General features: G+C 37.0%; 1 protein-coding gene across 1 annotated transcript; it reads right to left on the reverse strand.

The window, feature by feature from the left end:
* Positions 1-11966: 11966 nt before the first annotated feature.
* Positions 11967-13097, reverse strand: LOC101532141 (casein kinase I-like). Its single transcript, XM_036497826.2, is given in 2 exon segments — positions 11967-12037; positions 12040-13097. Coding segments are annotated over 2 exon segments (1095 nt in total). The 5' UTR covers positions 13064-13097.
* Between the last annotated feature and the right edge of the window lie 6792 nt (positions 13098-19889).

The raw sequence follows: 19889 nt of genomic DNA on the forward strand, positions 1-19889 counted from the left end.
GCCGGTTCTAGTCCCGGCAGCTCCACTTCCCATCCAGCTCCCTGCTTGTGGCCTGGGAAAGCAGTCGAGGACGGCCCAAAGCTTTGGGACCCTGCACCCGCGTGGGAGACCTGGAAGAGGTTCCTGGTTCCCGGCTTCGGATTGGTGCAGCACCGGCCCGTTGCGGCTCACTTGGGGAGTGAATCATCAGATGGAAGATCTTCCTGTCTGTCTCTCCTCCTCTCTGTATATCCGGCTTTCCAATAATAATAAAAAAAAAATCTTTAATTAAAAAAAAATAATGTAAGAAAGACTACATTAACATGGTTCAGTGTTGAGGATGCTCAGCTCTTTAGGCATGAAGATGATCCAGCTAGCTCATCATATGCAAAAGTGTCTGGAATTTTATGGAACTTGTATTGAGGAATAAACTGTTTACTTTTTCAACATTTTAAAATGGAAATCTTAAGAATTGTTCTTTACCATGAGGCCCAAGTCTAGGTTTTGTGCTGTGGCCATAGAGTGCGTGTGTCAGAACTGGGCTTCCTCAGTGGAAAAGATGGAGCAGTAGATAGCAGACCCATATGCACACAGAGTACATGGAATCATATTGTGGCTTGCAGAAAACTTCTGGTACAATAGTAGAGGAAGGAGGGCAGAACAAATTGGACACTCACCCCAAACAAGCAATGAGAGTAAATATCTGGATGAATGGAGACTCTAAGTTCAACTGTGTCAGCCAATGGACATTGGAAGGAATTCCTCATCCTTGGATTGGTGAGATTTACAGCATTTCAAAACTACTGAAACAAACAAACAAACAAAAAAGAACTACTGAAACCAGTTAAACAAAACCCTCAGAACATGCTACACTTCGGGGACCCTGGGTTGATAACAGGTGTCCATTCCCCTTCCCTGGGTACCAGGGCAATTGGGTGGCTGGATATGGCTTCTCCCTTTATCTCTCCCATTCCTCCACATACAACAAAAAGAAAAAGAAAATTTGAAAACAGTGGTCTCACCCAATTTCTACTATTTTCTAATTATATAGAATATATAACAAAATATATAATTATATAATACACAATAGCATATATAATATATAATTATATAACATATAATGTATAATACATAATATATGGTATTATATAATATATAATGTACACAATATTATATAAAATTATATATAATTTTAGTTATATAACATAACTATGTAAACATATTTACAAGCACATAAATATATTGTATATGTACTATATAACACAAATATATATTATAGATAGCATATATAATACATATTATAAAATATATTGCATATTATGTATGATATATGATATAATATGAAATATGTAGCAAATATATTACAGATGCAATATGTTATCTATGCATATTATATGTGCAATATATAGCATATCAGATATATTATATATTATGCAATATATATTATATGTAATATATAACATTAAAGATGTGATATATATACAGTACATTATATATATTATATTGTATTATGTAAATAACTGGTATATATATCAGTTATTTAAGATATCATAGAAATATTGAGTGAAGATTTCTCTCACATTTTGAAAAAACCCCACAAAATATCCCTATGGATTATGTGGCCATCATCATGGTTTATAAATAGTAGCTGCTCAGTAAAATTTTATTATATCAAAGTAAAATGGAATTACAATTTAGATAACTGTGAACTTACATATACAATTTGGAAATTTTCAAATCTATATTATGTGTACAGGAGAACAGATTAGATATATATCCGGAAGATTTTCTATGATGAGTGCTTATAATGTTTTATTACTGGGGTTTAATGTTTTCAATTTCTATCAACAAACCTAAATCAGGCAAAGGACACAGTTGTTTACCAAATTTATGAATGACATAGCTTAGAAAAATTCCTAATACAAAAATAAGATTTAATAAAAAAAAATCTGACAGCACAAAGTGATGAGTCAAAGCAACAATGACGATATCTACTAGGTCATACAAATTAACCACAAAAGAATGAGAAACACGTAACTTCTTAAGAGCTTATTATATAAAACAGATGTTTTTTCATTGACTCAGGAACAGGTAAAACACAGAGCAAGAAATATTGCTATTAAAATAGCAAAATACCAATCTGCTTTCAGAAGATTATGTGTTAGATTTATAACAAATAAGTTCTTCTTTTTCCCCTGTTTAAATCACATCTTGAATGTTAGATTTAGTTGTAGGAGAAATGATCTTTTTAAAAAGATTATTATTTGGGCCCGGCAGCATGGCCTAGCGGCTTAAGTCCTTGCCTTGAACATGCTGGGATCCCATATGGGCTCCAGTTCTAATCCCGGCAGCACCTCTTGTCATTCAGCTCCATGGTTGTGGCCTGGGAAAACAATCAACGATGGCCCAAAGTCTTGGGTCCCTGCACCCGCAAGGGAGAGCTGGAGGAAGTTCCCGGCTCCTGGCTGTGGTTCGGGGCAGCACCGGCCATTATGATCATTTGGGGAGTGAATCATTGCGCAGAAGATCTTCCTCTCTGTCTCTCCTCCTCTCTGTATATCTGACTTTGCAATTATATATAATATATAATATATAAGATATAATATGTAATATGTAATATATAAGTATTTAAGTTAGCTCTGGATCTTATTTCTCTATATAAATGATTTTAGATTTGGAGTTAGTAAAAAGAAACCACCGTTGTGGCACATTGGTTTACGTGGCAGCCTGCAGCACTGACATCTCATTTTGGCTCTGGTTCCCTTCATAGCTGTCCCACTTACAGTCAATATGCCTGGGAAAACAGAAAATATGTCTCAAGCACATGTGGAAGATGTTAATGCAGTTTCAGTATTCTGTTTTTTTCAAGTATTGGCACTGACATGATTATTAATACACATCTCTGTGTAGTTGAGTGGTGATCCCAGAAATGAATTCACATGTGTACAACCACTGATTTTTCACAAAAGTGTACAGATCATACATTAACATTAAGGAAAATGTAATCTCTTCAATAAATGGTGTAGGCAAAGCTGCCTATGCATATGTAAAGAATGAAAATAAATCTCTTCCCCTCATCACACATAAAAATCAACTCAAGCCAACTCAGACCCAAATACAGTACCTGTAACTATGAAGTTGCTGGAATAAGATGTACCGGAGAATTTTTTTGGCATTCCATAGTACTGACTCTGCCTGCTCTGAAATACACACACACACACACACACACACACACACACACATACTTTTCCCACATGTGTATCTATTTAAACAGCAGATCTTAAGGTCCTATTGCAAAGTACAACATTTAAACTTACTCATAAATTGAGAGATCAGTAAAATCTACATTGACCAAATTGTAGCAACTTCAGAACATTATTAAGGAAAATTCAAAGAAATATTTGTTATTGGAAATAGCAGAAACTATCTTCCTCAAACTCAAAAGCTGCTTGGACTGTCTTCCCAAAACTCTGGAGCTACTTAAACTCTAATTCATAATGTTTCATTGATTAAGGATATATACTTGATCTGAGAGTGCATCTGAAAGGTGGGTCCAGTGGGAAGTATCTGATTATGGGCGCATTCCCTTGAAGAGCGGTTCTTTTGGAGAGGTTTGAGTATTTCCGTTCAAGTTAAGACTAGGTCATGTCATTTTTACACAGTTCTCAGTTTGATCACTGTATTGTAACCTGTATTATCAGTGTTTCCATCACATGCCAAATATAAGGCTATTCAAGTTTGCATGTAGCCTCCAACTATAAGCTAAAATCAAGCTTTTACGCTCCAAAAGAAAAATTCTCTCAGTAATTTTAGTTGAAGTAGCTAAACTAGGCTAATATAGTATTATCATGTATATTTATATTTAAGTTCAAATGGTAATAATGATGTTTGTGGGTTAAAATGAATAAATACATTCAGAGTAGACATGTTCACAGAGAGTGCTATGCAATAAAAATGTAGGGAGATTGTTCTAACAAGTTGATGTTATTGTTAGAATAGAATTTTACTCTAGATTATAGCAGTAATGTTTTGTAAACATCATTGCTTGCAAAAGCAGTGAAGTCCTCCTAAGCATTAGCAACACAAGGCACGGGAATGTGAGTAGATTTGACACAAGAAAAATAAGGAGCCAAAAGAGAAGTGGGTTATATTTATGGAAAAATTGACAAATATCCTACAATGTGAATTATTTTTTGTATCATGAAACAGTAGAAAATTTAAACATGGGAAGAGACAATAGAAGCTTGGAATTAGAATATAAGATTTTCATTAGAGACGGGAATAATAAAGATAATAAATGAGGGAAAATGTTTGATTCATGGATAATGACCAGAGTTAACAGAGAAGTAAAACTTTGAAGGTATTACAAGAGCTTATAGTAGTAAAATCACGAAGAATTAAATATCCACATCCTTCTCTCAATCATAGCCAATAGAATCAGTTGCTGTTCTTACACTAAGAGAACTATGTGTATATCTTAATTGAAACACCTTCCACATTGAATTAAATTATTTAATGTTCACTTTTTTCTTCTAGTAGGCTTTCTCTCTCCTAGAATATTAATAATTTTATTAGACTGCCTATTTCTTTCCATCCTTACTTAGGATATAAATGATAAGAGGGTACTTCATGCATAATAAGTGTTCAATAAATATTTGTTGAATGAATGAGTAAAGCAATAAATAAATGGATATTTGTAATTCTGGTGTCTATAAAAGTGTCTGAAACCTTACAGGAACTCAGGATTTATAAAGATATTGGATAAACAGATGAATGGATCTAATAGACTCAGATTTTAGGAGGCTCCACTAAGACTCAACATAAGGAAGGAAAGGAGAAAATGGGACAGAAGTTAGTTAACTCATTTTGAATTTCTACCATTTGAGATTGTCTACACTTAGACAAAATTTATTTTAGTTATGTTAATAATTTACCTAATGTGTTCTTTATCTTGTGCATTATTCCATTATATGAATTCAATTGAACAAGAAAGCTATAATTTGTGTGTTTTTCTCTTCATGATATTCAGTATGTTTCTAGTTGATGGGTAATATATAAGCTATATATATCACATATAAAAATATATATTATGTATTATATGTTATATATTTTAATGTATTTTATCTAATATATATGAATAAATATTTATATATTACATATTTAAATATTTAAATGTTTTATGTATATATATAAAATATATTACCCATACATATTATATAATATGTGTTACCCACATATATTATATGTATGCATATTGACTGAATTCTCATATATATAATGGCTGAATTCTCATATACATATATATATCAAATTGTTGTACATATGGGTATACATATTCTTTGGCAAAAAGTATTTATTTACTGTGCATATCTAACAGTATAATTGCTGCATATTGAGTATGCTCAGTGTTCATTTAATATTTAAAGACTTTGTGCAAATTTACTGTCTCTTACAATGTGTCTGAGTCCTATTTACTTTAGATCTTTATACAAGGAATAGAACTGAACACTCTAAACATAATAAAAACACATTTATACATTTTGATATCCAGTATTCAATCCTGAAAGTCAAAAATGTTTGTCAATAAACTCAAAAGCAAAAACTGGTATTTGCTTTACTATGTCTGATTACTATTATCCTGGAAACTTTGCTAGTAGAATTAAGCAAGAAAAGAAATAAAATGCAACCACACTGGTAAGTAAAGTATCTCTATTAATAAATGACCTAACTATATATAAACTCCTGACAGATCCATATACAGTATTAGAGATCACAGGGAAAAAATTTTCAGAGTCTAAGAACAAATTCATTGTTAGGTGTATTTCCGTCAATATTTGTTATATGTCCTTATTGGAATGACTCTTCTATTGATACAATGACCTCTAGCTGTTTGTAATCACAAGCTTCATTTGCATGCGTTAATATTTCCACTATAGCTCTCCTTTGATTAGTGTTGCTTTAAATATCTTTTTTCTTACCTTTTGGCTTTTGATTTAATTGTATCTTTGTTTCCATATTGTCTCCTGTCTCTTTATTTTTTAAAGATTTATTTATTTTTATTACAAAGTCAGATATACAGAAAGGAGGGACAGAGAGGAAGATCCTCTGTCTGATGATTCACTCCCCAAGTGATCGCAATGGCCAGAGCTGAGGCTATCCGAAGCCAGGAGCCAGGAGCCTCCTCCGTCTCCCACGCGGGTGCAGGACCCCAAGGCTTTGGGCCATCCTCAACTGCTTTCCCAGGCCACAAGCAGGGAGCTGGATGGGAAGCAGGGCTGCCGGGATTAGAACCGGCACCCACATGGGATCCTGGGGCGTGCAAGGCGAGGACTTTAACCACTACACTATCTCGCCAGGCCCTAATATCACTCTTAATAGTAAACACTTTTCTGTAATGTAACTCCAATTCTCCATTATCTTATAATGGTACATGTGAACTGTTTGTACACTGAGTTGTAACTATTGCTTTAAGTGATTCAATTTTAAAAATATGGACAAATTAATCATAAATCAAACTGATATTGATATTTGTGTTTATAATTGATTATAAAACTAACACTGTGAGTGTTCTTGACTTTCTCATGTTGATTGAATATTTTTTGGGTTTGTTTTCAATTTGCTTCCCAATTAATATGTCTGGGAAAGCAGCTGAAAGTGGTTCACATGGGAGACCTAGATGAAGTTTCTGTTACCCAGATTTGCCTGGTACGTACTGGCAATTGCATCCAATTGAGGAGTAAACCAGTTGTTAGAAGATAGCTCTGTTTCTCTTTCCTACTCTCTGCTGTTCAAGTGAACAAATAAATATTGTTAAAGTTTCAATACCTGACAGAAACAAAGATGTATCACTCTTGTACATTATAAGCACAGTCGAACTAAGTATAATCTTGTCTTCACTACTATTTCATTTGAAATTCCCAGATGAAGAAAATGCCCTTGTCTGAGGGATGCACAGTTTGTTCCCAAGAAATCATGGGAGCATATATCACTTTGATTGGATAAATCCTATATATATAAATACAGATTGAATTGACCAAACAAATCATGCAGACAAAACTGGCAGCAATGTTAGGGATGAAAATTCCCATGAGCATCCACCCCAGGGGAATTGTCATAGACACGGTTGACAGCAGTAGAAAAAGTGTGCCACACAATAATCATGTAAAATTATAACAGCTTTGATGTTGTGAATGTGGAATAAGCTTATGTGACTCTATTGTGCAGAGAAGCTCCTCTTTAGAAATATCTTCTTTTTAAGATATCAGTGGCTCTGTTTTCAAGTGCAATAATTTGCATTTCTCTACAAATCAAGGAAAAAATAAACAGCTAACATGTTAAGGCAAGAAAATCAGGAATGGCTCTCAAGCTTCTGGATTTAACCCTAGATAAATCCTAATAAGAGCACTTTCAAACGTCATGGGGGTTTAAAGAAGGCTGAAGAGTGTATTCATCTCCTACTAGAGTGAGAAAACCCAGGTAACCCATTCAGATGAGTGCAGAAGGAAGAGCACCTGCCAAGTGGAAATGCAGTAGGACACTCAAGACCAAGGATTGTGGCATTTAGGCAGGAAGGGAGGCAACCACGCAAAGAATTCCGACTCCTACAGACAGGGCAATGCCCTGTCGCAGAGGAATCTGTGAACAGCCTGTACCCTGCAGGAGCTACCCTCAGGAGGGACATGTGTAGGCAAGCCTCACCTGGGAGCTCCAGTCACCACAAACTCTCAGTGAGGAAAGTTCCCTGAAACACTTGCAACTGCTTTTCTTCACAGAAGCAACCCACAGCAGCTGCTTCCCGTCAACACTCAGAGCACAGACTGCGAGCATGGAGATTCACCTTGAGAAAGGAGTTCTCGTTGGGACTCTGTACTGCACTAGTAGATGGGAGACCTGGAGCATCTTCTTTCTGCAGGCTCCACAGATATCCCTGTATCTTAAAACTCAAGACAGAGCCTCAAATGTCCATCTGTGACCAAGGAAGCAAAGGGAACCCTGGAAACCCAATCCACACAGCATTGTGCAACTGAACAGGTAACAGACAAAGGGAATCGGGCACACAGGACCCAAGAAGAGGCCTGCCCCATCAACTTCGAGATAAGCATCCAGCTCAAATGCCTGCAATCCCCTGACCACAAGAAACATGATTCATGAATGCTTGAAGCAAGAGCAGGTAAGCTCTGTCAAAGTTTTTCAAGCATGATGTCCACATCTCTCAGTAGAAATCTTATAGGCCTGGAGACAATGGAGAGATACAGACCAAATTGTGAAAGTAAACTTCCTGCCAAGAGCTGCCCTTTTGGCATAGCAAGTTATGCCTCAATGGGATGCCTGCTCCCTGCTAATGTGCCTGAGTCAGTAGCAGAGGATAGCGAAAGTACTGGAATCCACTTGTAGATTCAGATTCTGTTCCAGGCCCCGGGTCTCAGCCTGGCCCCTTCCAGATTTTTGTATCATACAAGGAGTGAATCACAGAGGGAAGATTTCTGTGTCTGTTGTTCTCTCACTCTCTCTGTAATTTTGCCCATCACATAAATAAATCTGTACAAAAGAAAAAAAAAACTGCCTACACAGTGTGATCACCCATCGAAGCTCATCAAAGACTTTCCATGAAAAGCAAAATCTAAGGGAAATCATTATCATCTGACCAGCTTTACACAAGGCACAAGGATGTACTTAGTAAAACAAAAAGAAATCCTTCATCTTTGAAGAATTTTGAAGCAGGAAAACAACTGGGAAAAGAACAGAGGATATTTGAAACAAACTAAAGGACATTAAAGAATAAAAACGACTGGACTGAATAACTATTAACAATAATGTAGACTGTGAAGGTATTAAATTCCCCAATTAAATGATACAAATTCATCTAATTAATTTTTTAAAAAGCAGCCATTTCTGTCTGCTAGAATGTTACTTCATCAGTAAAGACACACATACGTTGAATGTGAAAGTCTGGAGAAAGTTATTCTGTTGGGAATGACATCAAAATGTAGCAATTCTATTTTATTTACATCAGAGAAAATAGGCTTTAAGAGAAATGTTTGAAAGTGAAAAAAAAGTCACTAGTTAATAAAGACGTATCTTTTGAGCAAATAGATGCTATTGTAATTGTATATGCACCTGATGCCATAACACGTGGTATTACAAATCTTGGCAGGTCTAAAGCGTGACATAAATTCTGTTTTTTTAACTTTTATTAGAAAGGTAGATTTTACAGGCAGGTGGAGACAGAAAGATCTGTCTGCTAGTTCACTCACCATGTGGCCACAGCTGCTAGAGCTGAGCTCTTCAGAAACCAGGAGCCAGAATCTTCTTCCAGATCTCCCACACACATGTAGGGCCTCAGGATTTGAGCCATCCTCTACTCTTTTCCCAGGCCAAAGCAGAGAGCTGGATAGGAAGTGAAACAGTTGGAACAGGAGCTGGCATCCACAGGATATCCTTGCACTTTCAAGCCAAGGATTTAGCCATTGAGCTATCGTGCCAGGTCCAAAACCAAATTCAACTTACAATTTTCCATGAAGCAACGCAGCCAGAAATTGGTAGCTTGAGACAGGGGGCACAGGAAAAAAAAAAGGGCAGGACAGAGATGGAGAGAGAAATGTGGTGGGGGTTGGGAGGAAATGGGAAAGGGACGAAGAGAATTTCATTTTCATTATGTTCTTACAATTATATCTACAACTCATAGTAAATCTACTAAAAACTTTTTAAAAATAATTGGATGTGTTTAAACATGCAGTTGCCTGTGCATTTGGTTAAATATGGGGATGAACCTTTAGTTACTTACCTGAAATGACTTTTCACAATCCTCATCTATGAAGGTGTTTGAGTGTTGTTGAATGCTGTCACTTCCTTGACTGTTTAGTACAATTTACCAGTGAAACTCATTCTAAGCAAATTTTTTTGTGAAAATTTTTCATTTACAGTTACATTTTAACACATAAAGGGATGTTGACATTATTCATTTATATTTTGGGTAGTTTGTTAATTTTAGAATCATATTTTAAGAATTTCATAAGTAGATATATTAAAGTTTCATCATAAAATGCTGTGCAGATGTATTAAAAATATGTATCATGTATCATTTCTAACCATAATGGAATAAAGCTGGACATCAAAAACAAAAGAAATTCTGTAAGTTACACAAATACATGCTCCTGAAGCAATAGCAAGTCAAGATAAGAAAAAAAAAAAGAATTCACGAATCTAATTAAGATCATGCAATATATCAGAAAGTGAAATATAACAAAAGTATTACTAAGAAGGATGCTACAGCAATCAGTACCCTATGATGTGGGTGACATTTCAGAGCGTATTGCTTCAATGCCCAACTGGCTTTCAAATTCTAACTTAATCAATTCACTGCCTAAGAGACAGAGCTGTATGTGTTTTTCAAAATCTAAAAATGTACCTACTATATGATCCAGCTAAAGAAAGGAAATTATGTTAGTATACAGTATATACACAGCAGTCTATGTTTATTGGACTATAATTATCCATGTAGTCATTTACACTAACAAAGGCCTAGAATCAGTCAGGCTAGGTGTCTCAACTGATGAATGATTAAAGAAAATAGTAGGTATCTTCCTCCATGTACCCACACTGAAATATCACTCAATCATAAAAAAGAGTGGAATCCTGATACATGCAACAAACTGAATGGAACTAGATTGGATGAGGTTAAATTGAAAAGTCAGACACAGAAAGAAAAACACTTCAAGTTGATTTTATGTATGTTAATTTTAACATACACATACACTTTTAAAATGTTGGTATATTTCATATGTAGATGTTTATAAATGTCTAATTTGAAATATATTTGATTGTTGAAAATATAGTTCTTTCTCACTTCATGATCTTAGTTATGAATCTGTTATGTGATAGAACCATAGCTACTGCTTTCTCAAAAATAAAAAATAGTGTAATAATTATGCATGAAAGAAATCTTGTACAATGTTAAAATTGTTTCAAAAAATTAACAAAATATCATTTGCAAACAATTTCTAATCCTGACTTATTAATATTATTATAACAGTGGTAATCCAAGAGTAAAATTCCTTGAAATATATCACTCTCATTGTTCAAAGATTTACCTGGAAATAGTACTCATATTTAATATTGTGGAAATGAAGAAAATATTTATGGGAATCATCAATTTGATATGATATGGGGCTTCAGGGTATATATAAAGATTAACTATACTCTGTTGGCAGAGTGGGGGAAATTAGCATATTCATTGTTTCTATTTGCATTTCTGTTCCCAAAGGCAATTACAATAAAGAAATCTGACATAAGCATGAATCTTTATTTTTTTAGATGTTTAAATGATTGCATTTACTTAAACAACATATTAATTCAATGGTAATATGGGAAGGACTACAAAGAAAAATAAAAAGGAAATATACTGCTATTTTTTTCACAGGCAAGCATATTTAGTTTCTCATAAGCTCAAACACTGGAATTTTTGGTTGCTACCATTATCCGTTGACTCACTAACCAGAAGCCAGCCATTTTAAAACTTTTTTGAGTTAGTAACCAGCATCTCTAGGAGTATACAAAGAAACCCTAATAATCCAAAAATGTGAGAATTTTCAACTGTCACAACTGTGGCTTCAGACTATTCAAGTCTTTTTCTGCAAAAAGGTTTCAAAGCAGCATAGCTCACGGTTAAAAATCTTAACAAAACATTGACATGTGTACAATTTCCACACCAACATGTATGTGAAACATCTAGTTAACTTTTACATTTGATAAAGCCAGACACCGTGTTTCACTATCTCATAATACATTAGAGCAAATACAACTCAGGATACGTAACACATCACCAACGCTGCCTAGAGCCAGTTTATAATGAAATGTAGGTCTTTTCCCAAGTAGTGGTTGATTATAACCACTGGTTAGTGGACATAACAAAAACAATTTCAAGATTTGTGGGGCAACAAATGCTGTTCCAATCATGTGCAGTGCCTCTTCTGTTTCACAATTCCTGCTTAGAAACCTTTTATGTTACTCTTGCTCTTACAGCTGTGCTTGCCTTTGAGGCTCTGAGTCTGCTTCCCCTGCTGTTGGAAGATGCTGCCTGCTCTGCTTCCCTCTCCGCTAACACATTCCAATCAAAGGTGTAGTCATATTTGTAGTGCTTGGTCCTGAAGAGCTTGCGGAAGAGCTGCCTCAGATATGTGTAATCAGGGGCTTCCTCAAACTGAAGCGCACGACAATAGTTCAAATAGGTAGCAAATTCATCAGGAAACCCCTGACACAGAATTTCAACAGGCACGGACATCTTCTTTTCACGAATTTTTTCAAGCATTTGCTTGACTGTTTCAGCCTTCAGTCGTTGCCAGGGCAGGCTGCCTCTATTAAAATACATCAAAACATAGCCTATAGACTCCATGTCATCTCGGCGACTCTGCTCAATTCCAAGATGTGCATTGATACTTGCATAGCGGGCTGTGCCAATAAAGGTTCTATCTTCGCTGTAAGGGATGTGTTGGTTTGTTTCATCATTTCTGTACATTTTGGCTAGACCAAAATCAATAAGGAAGAGCTGGTCTTCTACGGACAAGGATGTATCCTGAGTCGTACTGACAGTTCTGCTTGCCTTCCTCTTTCTCCCTGGATTTTCCAAACATGTTTCACAGTGACAGCCAGTGCCCATTAGAAAGTTACTCGGCTTAATGTCTCCATGTATGATATTCTTCTTGTGTACATATTCAATTCTACTGATCATCTGGTCTGCCAACATAAGTACGGTTTTCAGCGTAAACTTTCTAGAACACATCTTGAAGAGGTCTTCGAGGCTAGGCCCAAGAAGATCCATGACTAGCATATTATGGCCGTTTTCCTGGCCTTGCCACTTTATGCGAGGGATGCCAACCCCACCCTGAAGAATCGTGTACAGTTTGCTCTCTTCCAGCAGCTTTGGACTGTTGGCAGTCTGTGATTCTAACTTCACGGCCAACTGCCTGCCGTCGGTGATGTTAATCGCAAGGTAAATCTCCCCAAAGCCTCCTGACCCGATCTTCTTCAACAGCTTGTACTTGCCTCCCACCACGAATTTGCTCTTGCAGTTGATGATGTTCGCCATTCTCACACACAAAATGGCGTTGAGGCCGAATCCAGAAACTTCTGAGGGCCAACGGAAGTCCGTGAGGAGCAGAGATTTCGTCCGCAGGGAAGGCTACCAAGGAGCGACAGGAAGTGGCGAATGAGCTCTTCCTGTGTGTTACAGCACCCCAGGTTGGCCCACAAAGACACGTTTACTGCCTCTCAGCATTCTTCTGGAGCAGTTCAGGGATTCTGAAGTGGTTCTGGGACAGTTACACCGGCCGTTGTGTTTCTTGGTGGCTTCTGCTGCCTTGCTTTCTGGCCAAGGTTGTGACCTGGGGGTTAAGGTGGCAACACGGTTTCAATCAGTACCACAGTCTCTGCTTCAAAGGTTCTTCTGTGTATAAACCGATATTGTGATTTTGTTGTTAATTATGAATCGTATAATCATTTCTCGCAGCGGAGGATTCATGGAATGGGGGTCTATATTTTAATGTAGTTCCAGATTCTTTTCCACGGCTATGGCATACGCTTATGCTCATGTTTAATGTACCATTTCTTCTTTTCCTGAAGAATTGGTTCTGTCACATATTTTAAAAAAGGTTTGTTCTTTCTATCATTTTAATTGTAATGTCATATCTGTACAGAAGAGAGACAGCGAAGATCTTCCTCCGCTGATTCATTCTCCAGATGGCTGCAATGGCCAGAGCTGAACAGATCAGAAGTCAGGAGCCAAGAGCTTCTTCCAAGTATCCCACAGGAGTTCAGGGTCCCAGGGCTTTGGGTCATACTCTATTGCTTTTCCACAGTACAAACAGGGAGCTGGATAGGAAGTACAGCAGCCGGGATATGAAGCAGTGCTCATATGGGATCCTGGCATTTGCAAGGCAAGGATTTAGGCACTAAGATCTTCTGCTGGTCTGATTCTGTGACATTTTATAAGTTGCAGTGCAACCCCCCCAAAAATATATAGGACTATATATACATATATATTAAGTGTAATGTAACATGTATAAAGTATACATGTTTCACAGTGTTTCATAAGTAATCCCAACAAACACAAATATTATATTGTATATATATTATATATCATATTAATTGGCTTCTATGAATGCTGGGCTGACAGTGAGTCTTTTTTTTTTCTTTTTCGATTTTATTTATTTTTATTGGAAAGGCAGATATACAGAGAGGAGGAGAGACAGAGAGGAAGATCTTCTGTCCCATGGTTCACTCCCCAAGTGGCCACAGTGCCTGCAGCTGAGCCAATCTGAAGCCAGGAGCCAAGAGATTCTTCAGGGTTTCCCAAGCAGGTGCAGGGTCCCAAGGCTTTGTGCAGTCCTCGACTGCCCTCCCAGGCCACAAATAGGGAGCTGGATGGGAAGCAGGGTGCCCATATGGGATCCTGGCACCTTCAAGGTGAGGACTTTAACCGCTAGGCTATCATGCCAGGCCCGACACAGTGAGTCCTAAAGCTGTCAATCATGCAGGTATTGAAGGTCAGCTATATTCCACATGATTTGGCCAAGGCTGGTTTGCACAAAAGTATTTCTTTATTCTCTCTTCTCTACATAATCTGATCACTGCTAATAGGGTCTTCCAATAGATGAAAGAGGCCCACCGACATCACATAGACCAACCTCTGTTTTGTTTCTTAAGGTCAAGTATGGACTTTCCCAAACAAAAATATTTCACGAAAGCATCTAGGTTAAGGTTTACTAATAAATACAGAATGTCTGCTAACCACTATATATATATACATACATACGTATATCTATACGTATATATATAATCATTTTAAAATATGTTTGGAATTTAGACTTTAAATGAACATCTGTGGAAATTTGGGGAAAAACGTACAACTTTAAACTGCTTCCTTGACATTTCTAGCAATAGCAATAAGCAATTAGCCAATAGGTCTAAGGGTGGCCATCTATAAACTATCCAGTGAAAATGTTCTTTCCCTTAAATCTCAGTAGAAGCAACAGCTCCTTCAACCAAGGAAGATCTTGGCTAAATAAGTCATTGATGATGTTCTGTGTAGGAAATAGTTATCTCTTGATTCATCTATGTAAATTTCATTTCACTTGATCTTAGCCAAAATGTGGATAAGTAATGTGAATTTCATTTCAATCAGTGAAAGCCACAAACTACTATGCATAGAACAAACAGAAAACTCTAGAACATATTCATGTACTATTACAGTGCATGAAAGAGGTAGTAAGGCAGAGAGAATCTGAAAGGACAATATCCAGAAACAAAGAGAAAAAAAGGTGAATAGTAATGAAGTCTCACTTCCCTTTTCAAAAAGATTTATTTTATTTTTATGTGAAAGGCAGATCCAGACACAGAGAGAAGAATAGAGAGAGCATCATGCACGCATTGGAGTCCACTTGTCAAATGGCTGCCTGGCCGGAGCTGGGCCAGTCTGAGGCCAGGAGCCTGGAGCTGTTTCTGGGTACCTCATGTGGAATACAGGATTCTAAGGACTTAGGCTGATCTCTGGCTGTTTTCCCAGGCCATTAGCAGTGAGCTGCAGCAGGAGTGGAACTTTCAGAATAAGAACCAGTATCCAAATGGGATCCCAGTATCCCAGGGAGAAGACTAACCTAACATGCCAAGGAGACAGTTCACTCACTTCACCTTTTCCCTAATACAATAACTAACCATATGTGCTTTTAAGAGGCATTTTGAACAGTTTCACAAGGCTAGAAATGATAACTGGATTCCAAAGCCCAGAGAGGACAGGACTATCACTTAAGCATCCCAGGCTTTCATTTTTCAGCCATCTGAGGGATACACTTTAAGGAACCAAAACATAAAACCTAGCTGCTAATCAGATCAGGCATGTAATTTTCTGAGGTGAAATGACCACATGGTGATTGCAGGAAGGAAGCAAAAGTAAATCCTCTTTGAAAGAAGACTACAATTCTGACCCTCAGTGTATCTCTGCATCATTTCGTACATAATCCATTGCCTAAAATAAAAACAGCATGCATACTGTGACTTAAGATCAAGTGGCCAACAGCAAGAGAAAATTAAATAACAAAAATAGGTATATAGAAATTCTGATGTTTGTATTACGGAACACAAACATGAAAACAAATGTAGCTAGCATAGTTAGGATGACTGTTTCAGCACAGAATAGGAAGTTGTGAATTAAAAATATGTAGTACTTCTAGTTCTGGCCTGCCATATAAAGTATTAAGAAGTTGCCAAAGCAGTTTAGTAACAAATACAAATTTGGATAAGTTGAAAAATCAACAATTCTTAGATATATCAGAGAAGTGAGGTCAAAGATCAAGACTGTGCCCCGCAAAAGTACACAGATGCAGAGAATAAAAACATATTAAAGTAGAAGCCTCTATGAGAATCGGAGCTAGAGTGAGGAAATCTAAACTGTAATTTACAAAGTGCTGGAGGCTCAATGTGATCAAGTCTGAGAGATAAAACTTTTAGGAGAGCTCTGTCAAAACCTCATTTTTTTGTGGGTTTTGCCCGCAGGAGCTCTACCATGTATATGCTGAATATTAGAAAAAAACCTCTCTTGTTGCTTCTGGCAGCAGAGAGGAAAAGGAAACATTTTTGTAATACACCAGTCTGTTCTGTTGTACTTAATAAGGCTTAACCTCAGGAGAAACTATTTTCCAACAGCTTAACCTGCTGAAGGTTTATCAGAATGTAAATTGCCTTGGCAAAGGAAAAGGCACTACTCCATATAGTTGTAGTTTTATACTTGGGAGAGGAGAAATCCCGAAATTCACATTCTTCTAGTCATCCATCCACAACCAAAAGCAGAGGAATAGATTGCTGCTGATATGTTCACAGTCCAAGGAACGAACACTGAAATCTAGTCATCAAACTGTGGAATGCGTGCCTTGTTCTTAACCAGTTACCATTACTGATAGGGACTTCAAGGGTCCATGAAAGGAAAGAGAAACAAACCAACCATGATGGACTCTCCAGGAACGCTGAGACTGTGGGAGACAGGAGTTAAATATACACAATATAATCTTTATGTAGATTCTGTGAAACAGACTAAGCACAATTCTATGCAAATCAGGCTACTCCAATGTCAGTTATCACATTGGTTCATGTAGCATTCTTATTAGCTTAAATTTTCAGTTTTTTGATTCATGTAGCATGTCTCAGCAACTAAGAAAGAGGGAAGCAGAGAGAGAGAGAGAGAGAGAGAATTTCATTCTGCAGGTTCACTCCCAAAATGTCCTCACTTGAGGATGGCCCAGGCTGCAAACAAAAGCCTAGAATTTAATCTTGAGTCACTCACCTGGGTGACAATGAATTGAACGCTTAAGCCTTTTGCCTTCCCAGGTACATAAGCAGGAAATTGGAACTGAAAAAGAGCAGCCACTGAAATCTACACTAGTTTTCTGACATATCATGCCAGTGTTACAAGCCTTCATATTTGGCTCTTATCCAAAAAAAGTGTTTCCTGCAGCATCTTCTCGCACTGTTCCTCCTATGTTTTCTTCTAGTAGTAGAATAGTTTCAGCTTTTATATTCAGATTTTTTTGGTCCATCTTCAGTTGATTTTCACATGTGATCAGAGAAATCTATTTTCATTTTTCTATGCATATTTACCAGTTTTTCCAACAACTTTTACTGAAAAAAAAAAAAAGATATACTCTCCAATGTGTGTTTTTGGCTCCTTTTTGACTGTATGAACATGGATTAAGTTTTGGACTCTTTATTTCATTCCATTCATCTGAGTCTGTTCTTAATGCCAGTATCATGCCCATTTTCACCACTTTAACTTTGCAGAATGCTTTGAAATAATGTATTGTGATGCGTCCAAGTTGATTACTCGATTACTCAGGATTGAATTGGTTCTATACGAATTTTAGGTTTTTTTCCTAGTTCTATAAAAAAAATGTCATCAATGGGGCCCGGCACGATAGTGTAGTGGTTAAAGTCTTCGTCTTGCACGCACCGGGATTCCATATGGGCGCTGGTTCTAGTCCTGGCGACCCTGCTTCCCATCCAGCTCCCTGCTTGTGGTCTGGGAAAGCAGTTGAGGACAGCCCAAAGCCTTGGGACCCTGCACCTGTGTGGGAGACCCGGAAGAGCTCCTGCCTCCTGGCTTCAGATTGGCTCAGCTCCAGCTGTTGCGGTCACTTGGGGAGTGAACCATCAGACAGAGGATCTTCCTCTCTGTCTCTCCTCCTCTCTGTATATCCACCTTTCCAATAAAAATCAACAAATCTTAAAAAAAAAAAAAAAAATCAGGGCCCGGCGGCTTGGCCTAGCGGCTAAAGTCCTCGCCTTGAAAGCCCCGGGATCCCATATGGGCGCCGGTTCTAATCCCGGCAGCTCCACTTCCCATCCAGCTCCCTGCTTGTGGCCTGGGAAAGCAGTCGAGGACGGCCCAATGCATTGGGACCCTGCACCCGCGTGGGAGACCCGGAAGAGGTTCCAGGTTCCTGGCATCTGATTGGCGCACATCGGCCCGTTGCAGCTCACTTGGGGAGTGAATCATCGGATGGAAGATCTTCCTCTCTGTCTCTCCTCCTCTCTGTGTATCTGGCTGTAATAAAATGAATAAATCTTTTTAAAAAAAAATCAATGGTTGTTGCATTGAATCTCTGTAAATATTTTCAAGTACTTTATTTTTCATCTTAAAGATATTAATACAAAAAGAACAGATGAATGTAGTTGATAGAATTAGTATTAGGTATTAGCTTCCATTTTTCCAGGCTAGTTTCTCTTTTTCCTTTTTCTTCTGACTTGTTTAGTTTTTGCAATAACATTTTATTTAACATTATGCTCTACTAAATAAAGAGATTATCATAAAAAAGCAAAAAAATTAAAAGCAGTCTTAGTTCAGTGGTAACATAGACAAAGTCTATAAACAATAACCAAATGGAAGGATGACTATTTCTCACATACACAGTCAATTTTAAAATAATAATAGATGATTAAAACCAATTTAATACTACCTTCTTACCAATTGGTTTGACAAAACTATAAAACAAAGATTTAGAAAAGTTATTTTCAGCAGGATTGATACACACAGATATTTCATTCTTGCTTTTGCTTCTTACATTTAAAAATTTTTAATTTTAACTCCTAAATGTAAGAAAGAACGTGTGGTATGTGTCTTTCTGTGTCTAGCTTACTGCACTCAAATGATGTCCTTTAGTTGCATCTAATTTTATGCAAATAGTAGAATTCTTTTTTATAGCTAAATAATATTCCACTCTGTATATATGGTGTGTGTATATGTGTGTGTGTGTGAGATTTTCTTTATCCATTCATGTGATAATGGACACTTTGGTTGATTCCATAGTTTGGCTGTTGTAGGTATCCCTTTGATACAATGTGATCATTTCTCTGGGGCTTAATACCCACTAGTGGTATTGATGGATCATCTGGTAAACCTATTTCTAGTTTTTCTCAGAAATCTGCACACTCTTTTCCACAGTGACTGCACTGATTTGCAGTCCCAAGAGCAATGTGTAAAAGTTGCCCTTTCTCTAAATTCTCAGTAGCTTTTGTTAATTTCTGAGATGAATGGCATTTTTATAGTCATAAGGTGACATCTTATTATGCCTTTGATTTGCATTTCCCTGATGGCTAGTTATGTGAAGCATTTTCACATACTTAAAGGCTATTTGCATTTCTTCTTTTGATAATCATCTATTGAAGTTTTTTGTCTGTTTCTTAACTTTTTTCTTTGTTATTGTTAAGTTTTTGAAGCTGCTGGTATATTGTGGGTTTTAATCCTTTATCAGATCGCTTGCAAAAAAATTTTTTGCCAATCTTATGGATGCTCTTCACTGTACTGATTGCTTGCTTTGCTGTGTCTAAGCTTTTGAATTGGAGACAGCGAATTTGTTTAATTTTGTTTG

This window comes from Ochotona princeps, chromosome X (genome assembly GCF_030435755.1).
Source record: "Ochotona princeps isolate mOchPri1 chromosome X, mOchPri1.hap1, whole genome shotgun sequence".
Lineage (NCBI taxonomy): Eukaryota > Metazoa > Chordata > Mammalia > Lagomorpha > Ochotonidae > Ochotona > Ochotona princeps.